Below are 8,596 nucleotides of genomic sequence, written 5' to 3'. Positions count from 1 at the left end.
AAAAAAAAAAAAAAAAAAAAAAAAAAAAATAAGCTTTGATCGTGTTTTTGTTTAGTCCAATTAATTAGTCGTAGGTATATTTTTAAGAAGTAGTTTAGTAAAAAGTTCCAGTTTAAACAATGCTATACCGTTGTCTGTTTGTTATTGCAATAATTACTGTTAGAATTCGCTTAGTTCTCAGAGAACTTTGTTTGTTTTAAAGATTATGACTTATGGCATTACACACAAAACTATAATTTTGTTTTGCTATTTGCATGGTGGAATTAATTTTTTTTACTTACAAATTATACGCTCAAAGCGGTCGTAATTTCGTTGAAATTATATAAAAAATATTTTTATATTAATTACAGAATAAATATAAGCGAAGTTCATAGGATATATCAAATTCTAGAAGAGGAAGATAATATACAGTTTATGACAATGATAGACGCTTCCACAAATAGCAGTAGTTATACAGAAATGAAAAATAAAGACCCACATGTAATAAACAAAGATAACATGCATGAATCAGAGGAAATAAAGCAGAATGTACCTAGTATAAGTAAGGATCAAGATCAGGTGTCCATTAAAACAGAAACAAGAACGGGTTACGTTAATATAGACGGAACGGAAAGAGAGAAGATAAAGAACGAGTCATCGTTCAGCGATGTTTTAAAAGAACGAATTAATAACTTTTACAATAACAGGAGTAATCTGGAAGGGGAGAGGGAACAATCGGACACAAGTCAATCGGAAAACAATGACACTACAGATAAAGTGGAGGTTGATGATATAATTACACCGGAACCAGCTGAGCCGGATGAGAAATTGGAACTGCCGAGTACTGCAAGAGCAAAGGAAGCCATGAAGATGCTACCAAAAGTTATACAGGATTTCCTAAACAGTGAATGGAAGACGAAACCCAAATGCGAGCCGCAACATATGCTCGAACGGATAAGGAGGGAAAAGAGATACCCGGACCATCCGGATGGTGATAAATATAAGCTATTGTTAACTCCTGCGCCGTCTTTCTTGCAACGGATATCTCTAGCCGGCGAATTTTTAAACAAAAAACAATTGGAAGTGTAGGTGTAGGTGAATTTACCATATAGATGCAAATTTTATTTTATCATTGGATAAGGGGCGTTTGACAAACATTATTTATGCTATCAGGTTAAGTCAATTTAAACTTTGTGTAAGTACATACGTTGAATTTTTATTATAATTGCATTATGTTTTTGCCTGTTGAGTAAGAGTACAAGATTTTATTTAAATATTTATATACCTTGCATTTGATTCCATTCGTATAAATATTTTTGCTTTCTGTTTTTGTTATGTTTGAAATAAAAGACTGAATATGAATTTGTGTTTTATTTTCTGTATATTCACAATAAATCTTCTTTACAATTGTGATTGACACAAGCACAATGATAGATGCATTATTGTCTTAAACTTGTCAAATTATGAGTGTATAAATAAAAATTGTAGTGATGTAAAAAGAAATCTAAATATATTATAACGTAAAAATGTCCACTTTCCTTCGATCGATGAGCCCGCCGAAGGATCCAGTGGTGGGCGAGAGAGGCGAATACGCAGCATGCTCGGTGCTTAACCACATGCGCGTATTATCATGACCGATTTGAAAACATCTGCATCTGAAGAAAATACTTTATCTGCTAAAGGCTACAAACTACTCAAATTCGTCGGTGAAGGTGCTTACGCTAAGGTGGTCACACGTATCATTCATCTAATAATAAACCATTTATTTTTCAAGCTATATGCCATTTGTTTGTCCACAGGTTTATTTAACCGAATATTCAACTAAAGAAGCTACAAATAAAATTACACTCGCATGTAAGATTATAGAAACATCAAAGGCTCCGAAAGATTTCGTCGTTAAGTTTCTACCTCGCGAAATCGACGTCCTCATACGCTTGAATCACCCACATCTAATTCATATACACAGTATATTCCAACGTAAAACCAAATATTACATCTTTATGAGATACAGTGAAAACGGGGATCTCCTTGGTTATATTTTAAAAAACGGTTGCGTCTCTGAAAACCAGTCGAGAGTGTGGTTTCGCCAATTGGCATTGGCTCTTCAATATTTACACGAGTTAGAGATTACTCACCGTGATATCAAATGTGAAAATGTGTTATTGACAGCGAATTATAACGTGAAACTTTCGGACTTTGGCTTTTCGAGGTCTTGTGTGGATGAAGAGGATCAACCTATTCTAAGTGAAACATACTGTGGTTCAATGTCATATGCGGCGCCAGAGATTTTGAGAGGAAAGCCGTACTTGCCGAAGCCTACTGACTTGTGGTCTCTTGGTGTCGTCTTATTTGTTATGCTCAACAAGTCTATGCCGTTTGATGACACACGGATGCGTAAACTTTACGAACAGCAGATGGGAAAAAAGTATAGGTTTCGATCCAGAGTTGCCAGTGTTCTCTCATTGGAGTGCAAATCTGTCGTTAAGCATTTAATGGAACCTGATCCTGGTTTGCGTCATACTGCGGAGCAAGTGCTGGGTTCTGACTGGATTGCTATGGACAGCAGACTTACAAGTAATACTTTTAACTCTATTTTATTATTGTGAGCATAGTATACAAATACACTAAAATCTATTTATTTAAAGCTTTAAACGCTATTGAAGCAGCTGCGTTGCAAAGAGCTAAAGAGGAGCGACGAAGATTGTCGGATTCTCACCGTAATCCACCTAAAAGACAAGGTGACATTTTGAGTCGAGAAACTAAAGAATCATTTAGGGTAAACAAATTATAATTTTAACAAATTTTGTTATTGTATGTATAAATATCTTCTTTAAAAAATCATTTATACTTAGGTCAGTGAAATGATAAAATCTCTCGCTAATTTAACGGCTAGACAGAAAAAACCTGAATAAATGGAGGGAAAAGTTAATAAGGTATGTAATATGTGTGTTTTTATTTTATTTCGATACAGATGTGTAGATATGCGACACAATAATATAATTATAACAGGTATCAATTGAAGACGATTTAAAATTAACGGGTTCTGAACAGTTAACGCTAGCGACACGTGGTTACAAAATGATAAAGAAAATAAACGAGGGTTCATATGCCAAGGTAACGGAACATATTAACTAAAAGTGTTCTGGAATGTATTTTGGTAGTGTTTTAAAATATTCAATTTAAAATATATGACTATTTTTTATTCACATAGGTATATCTAGCAGAGTACAGAAACGCGAATAAAAATGATAGATTATCAGTTCTTGCTTGTAAAGTAATCGACACGAATACAGCTCCGAAGGATTTTGTTAAAAAATTCTTGCCACGGGAAATCGAAATGTTGATAAAACTCAATCATCCTCATCTAGTGCATACCCACAGTATATTTCAAAGAAGATACAAGTACTTTATATTCATGCGGTACATGGAACACGGTGATCTCTTAGAGCATATATTACAAAAAGGAGCTGTGCAAGAAGACCAAGCCAGAATTTGGACAAGACAACTAGCTCTAGCCATTCAGTACATGCACGAATTAGAAATAGCGCATCGTGACATCAAATGTGAAAATGTCCTTTTAACTGCTAATCAGAATGCCAAGTTATCTGATTTTGGATTTGCACGAATGTGCGTCGATAAAAGATATAAGGACATTCCAAGTGAAACTTTCTGCGGATCCTTGTCATATACAGCACCGGAAATTTTGCAAGGGTCGCCATACTATCCCAAACCTACAGATGTGTGGTCGTTAGGTATTGTCCTTTATGTTATGTTGAATAGAGCCATGCCATTTGAAGACAAACACATAAAGCAGCTATATCAAGCTCAGATCAATAGAAACTGGCGGTTTCGCTCTCGCTATAATGAAGCTCTGTCAGATAATTGTAAACGTTTAGTCCATTTAATGTTAGAGCCAAACCACAAAAATAGGATAAAAGTTAACGATGTTATAAATGGCGCATGGATTGCTATGGATTCGAGACTATTAGGTAAAATATTTTATTATATATATTACACTCGTAAGCAGTCATATTATTTCAATATCATATGTTACGTTTTATTTTATTTTAAGAATGGACACCTCAAGAAACGATGGCGTATAAAAAAGCTCGGGAGGAAAGAATTCTCAGCATGCAAAAAGTTGAAGTCTCTGAACCAATCAAGACTGAGAAGGATCCCTGTATCCCAGATCAATCAATAGTTAAACCTACCTTCGATTTGGATGAATCAACATCATCGTGATGATTAAGTACTTAACGTAATACATACACCCCACCCCACACACACACACACATACACATAAAGGAGAAAAATTCTTACGAAAACGATTTAGCCATAAGATGTACATTTGATATGACATTTATTTCGTAACTGTAAAAGGCAATAAATAAACTAGATCAATTAATTATTAAAATAGGCTTTTGTATTTTTTTTTTATACGTATTTATAATTAGTCTCAGTTTAAAAGTAACTGTTCTCGAATTAATAACTCCTTTAAAACAATATATTTAGAAGTATAAATTAGACAGTATGAAGTGTCGTTTACAGGTGACAATTGATGTATGTAACAACGATTTCAATCATGTAGCAATATCGAAAAAAAATCTTTAATATTCCTTCCGTAAACAATAACCCACTATTTAATAACTATGTTGAATAAGGTAAAAATAAAGTAATTATGCGCACGCGGCATGCAATAGTCACATAAATGCCAGCGAACGATAAGTTAGAACTTAGCGCCACACATTCAGACATCACAGTTTTGCAAGAAAAGGGTTTCATCCTCGAGAAAATAATCGGAGAAGGCTCGTATGCTAAAGTAAATTCGATATAACATATTATTTTGAATCGTGACTCTTCGTTATACATATTAAAAACGGTGATACTTTCAGGTGTTTAAAGCTACACACATGGTTGATGAAACCCGGCACACTGTAATGGCCTGTAAAGTTATTGACACAGCGCAGGCGCCGCGCGACTACTTAACAAAGTTCTTGCCACGTGAACTAGATGTGCTAATTCGAGTCAATCATCCGCACATTGTTCACGTGTCCAATATATTCCAGCGTCGCGCTAAGTACTTTATTTTCCTTCGATTTGCCGAGAACGGAGATCTATTGGATTTCCTAACGCAGAACGGTGCCGTCCCTGAGAACCAAAGCAGACTCTGGATGCGTCAAATTCTATCGGGGCTACATTATATCCACACGTTGAATATTGCACATAGAGATTTAAAGTGTGAAAACATTTTAATCACTGCTAATTATAATGTGAAAATAACAGATTTTGGTTTCGCCCGCAACGTGAGGCAACGGGACCGAGACGTACTCAGTGAAACGTATTGCGGCTCGTTGTCGTACGCTGCACCCGAAGTGTTAAAGGGAGTGCCCTATCTACCAAAATTGGCGGATATGTGGTCAACCGGGATAATTATGTATACGATGCTTAATAAAGCGCTCCCGTTTAACGAAACTTCAGTCAAGAAATTATATGAAAAACAGGTATTGAAGTACTTTTAAAAATACATTATTTTGATACGGTTTTAGTACTATATATAAAAAAAAAAAACTCTTTCCAAAATTCAATTAAATTAGGTGATGCGGAAGTGGCGGTTCCGCACGGGTATTGTGAACCAACTCTCTTCGGAATGCAAACAACAAGTAACGCAGTTAATGGAACCCGAGGCGAAAGCAAGGCCCACCGCTGGCAGCATGTTTAACGGGCCTTGGATCAATATGGACCCTAGGCTCACGAGTAAGAGAATTCGGTTTATGTTACTAGACTCTTCAAATAAATAGCGTATTGTTCTACAATTTTTGTTAACAGCATTTAAAAGTGTGAATAAATTATTTCCAAGTTGGTATGTTAAAAGTTTACCTCAAATGTGTTTTAGAATTCACGTTCTTGGAAGAATCATTATTAAAGCAGGCACAAGAAGAGACACAGAGACGAGAACAAGAGCACTTCGAGGAAGAGAGTGAGGTGGAACGACTTGCAGAACTGCGGCGCAAAGGAAGAGGGAAAGGTATTCAATAAATTACGACATTATTATCAGAGGTTTAAACTTTTAAGCATTTTATAAAGCCTAAAGACTTCCACAATAAATAGGCATTCTAAAGAATTTTTCAAAGCGGACCAGTAGTTCCTGAGATTAGCGCGTTCAAACAAGCCAACAAATTCTTCAGCTTTATAATAAATATTAAATTAATTATTTTAAGTAGTTTAAGTGTGATTGACGGACAAACATCCAAACAAACAAACTTTCATATTTATGATATTAGTCTGATAATCAAATGTATTTTATTTTATAGAGGGCCTAAAAATATTGAAAAACGCCGATTCAAACTTTGCAAAATCACATCATTTGTTCGAGGAGAGAGAATAAAAGACAAAAATGATCAATCAGTGTTTATTAATTTTTACAAGTAATTATTGATGAATTTAAGTTATTGTAAAAATTATTTAATATATTTATTGTATAAACATGTTCTGTTGTATTATTTTAAATGGATTATATAAAGTTCAACACTTACATTCTATTAGTATATATTACATTACATTTCTATGGAAGACAAGGGTTCATTATATTGGGCATTTCGATCGCACAGTCATTTGGCACACTTGGTAGGAACAGGAACGTGGATCGTCATTACATGTATTAATTTAATACAAAAATCACATGGAACAAACAACGTTTAAAACTTCAAATGAAAGTATAGATGTGAAATTGTTTAATGTACATAAACAATATGTGTATATTACAATATGAATTCATGTTATCTGCTACACAACACAAATTCTACATAAATTCAACACATCAAGCCCAAATATAAAATTTACAAAATAAAATTAATTTGTAAAGAACCCTCGAAAATGCATTATTATTTTGGTATTGTGCGATAAAATACAAGCATGCGATTCATTCATGATTAATTTAATTAATACTTATTCTCAATTCATAAATACAATAATTAATTATCAAACACTAACGATTAAAACTCTTAAAAAACTCAACACGTATGTTGTTATATCTATCAGACTACCCATAACAAATCGATATACTCACCAGTAACTATGCAATAAATAGTAGCAGCGATAAGAAAGAGACCAGTTTTAATATTGTCGTTCATCAGTCGTTTTCTATCTACTATCGTTTTAACTAAGTACGCTTGAAAATTATAGAAATATACACCTCGTTGTATAAGGAACGTAAAGTAATAATTATTAATTTTCATATTTTTAAAGTTACCATCGATATTTTAATTAAATTTTCATCTTTCCAGATATGCATATTTTTACGCTCCCTATTCTGAAATTTTTCCGCAAATTTCTGGAATTTTTAGGTAAAATAAATAGTAGTTTAAACTTTAATTAATGATTGATATTTGTAGCAACCAAGTTATATCCGAGTCTTATCAAACTTGATGGAATGTATCTGTTATTAAATGAAACCTATTTCTTTTGATAACTTATTGTGATTTTGTGCAAAACTTTTAACATAGCTTAGCGTTGTTAAACCAAAATATGTAAATTTGTTTTTTAATTTATATTATTTATTACCATCAAACCAATTATAATTAGATATAAAATTTTTGGCAATTAGACTGGTCCTTATTTAAACATGTTTTTCTTATCTACCATAAAATATCATTAATAAAGAGCACAAAAAGCACCACTAACATGCTGCCATTAACATTAATTTATCGAAGTTAAAAATATTAATTTATACCATAGCACTGCAAAAATAACCAGAGTTAAGTGTAAGTATATTAAGATACGTGTTTTTTTTCAAATTCAGATTCTTTCAAGTACTAAATATGCCAGAATTTATGGCAAATGTCAATAAATTTATGAAATATTTGTATAACTCCGGTTTTATTCTTGGTCATATAGAGGAGCATAAGCTATTAAAACTACATCTCCTTGAGATATAGACAAAAGTATTGTACTGGTCCAGTACCACATCCCACAAATGGTACTTATAACTTCCTATAGGAAACTATATTATGATTATGTATAAAGTCAAAGATTAGTTTTAGATGTGTTCAATTAGAGCATAATTTTATATTTAATTAATACAGATTTTTCATTGTTTCTTAAAATATATTAATTAATAATTTAAATAAGTTAGCACTCGATAACCAACCATCAAGCTTTTCTTAAATTTCATTTATAAACTTCAACCGTTTATACTCAAATGGCCTAATGTGATTTATTTTAAAGACTCACTCGGACTAAATACTATAAATGATGCATTTGTACGTGCGCATATGTCATACGTCAAAACTGGTAACCTGGAGTTAGTGGGAAAAATATTTTATATAAACTTTTTTCTTATTATCTATGCAAGAAAAACAACACGAACGTTTTCGACCTTTTTTTAATTACCTCCGAGTATTGTATTAGCGTGCTACAACAATTTTCTTGTGTTAACACATACATACACACACACACACACTATGCGATACAATGAAGAATAGGAATGTCGGTGAATTTTGTGTTAATTTCGTGTCAAGTCATTTCAAAAGTACGATTAACTGGGAAATCCTTTTTTTTATTCCATTTTTGCATTTTATAATTACTCATTTTTTCAAATTTAATTACGAACTTTTTTTTT

The 8,596-nt window shown here is 32.9% G+C and overlaps 3 protein-coding genes across 3 annotated transcripts in view; all 3 read left to right on the top strand.

Moving 5' to 3' along the window:
• LOC119833501 (ER degradation-enhancing alpha-mannosidase-like protein 2) overlaps window positions 1–1,285 on the top strand; it is a 6,597-nt gene extending 5,312 nt beyond the window's left edge. The window contains exon 8 of the mRNA XM_038357524.1: window positions 351–1,285. Coding sequence (XP_038213452.1) covers window positions 351–1,068 — 718 coding nt within the window. The 3' untranslated portion in view covers window positions 1,069–1,285. The remainder of the gene's footprint in view (window positions 1–350) is intronic.
• Window positions 1,286–1,603: 318 nt separating this feature from the next.
• On the top strand, window positions 1,604–4,221 carry LOC119833345 (CBL-interacting serine/threonine-protein kinase 15-like). Its single transcript, XM_038357331.1, has 6 exons — window positions 1,604–1,705; window positions 1,779–2,553; window positions 2,625–2,755; window positions 2,989–3,093; window positions 3,191–3,968; window positions 4,052–4,221. Exons 1-6 carry the CDS (start codon window positions 1,610–1,612, stop codon window positions 4,219–4,221), a joined length of 2,055 nt encoding a protein of 684 aa, XP_038213259.1. The 5' UTR covers window positions 1,604–1,609.
• Window positions 4,222–4,687: 466 nt separating this feature from the next.
• LOC119833642 (testis-specific serine/threonine-protein kinase 6-like) lies at window positions 4,688–8,435 on the top strand. The gene is made up of 5 exons (XM_038357739.1): window positions 4,688–4,798; window positions 4,872–5,480; window positions 5,574–5,733; window positions 5,873–6,004; window positions 6,291–8,435. Exons 1-5 carry the CDS (start codon window positions 4,688–4,690, stop codon window positions 6,362–6,364), a joined length of 1,086 nt encoding a protein of 361 aa, XP_038213667.1. The 3' UTR covers window positions 6,365–8,435.
• The last annotated feature ends 161 nt before the right edge of the window (window positions 8,436–8,596 follow it).

This window comes from Zerene cesonia, chromosome 17 (genome assembly GCF_012273895.1).
Source record: "Zerene cesonia ecotype Mississippi chromosome 17, Zerene_cesonia_1.1, whole genome shotgun sequence".
NCBI classification, from domain to species: Eukaryota; Metazoa; Arthropoda; class Insecta; order Lepidoptera; family Pieridae; genus Zerene; species Zerene cesonia.
The sequence above is the reverse complement of the archived record's forward strand: the minus strand, read 5'-3'. Positions and strand labels throughout refer to the sequence as shown.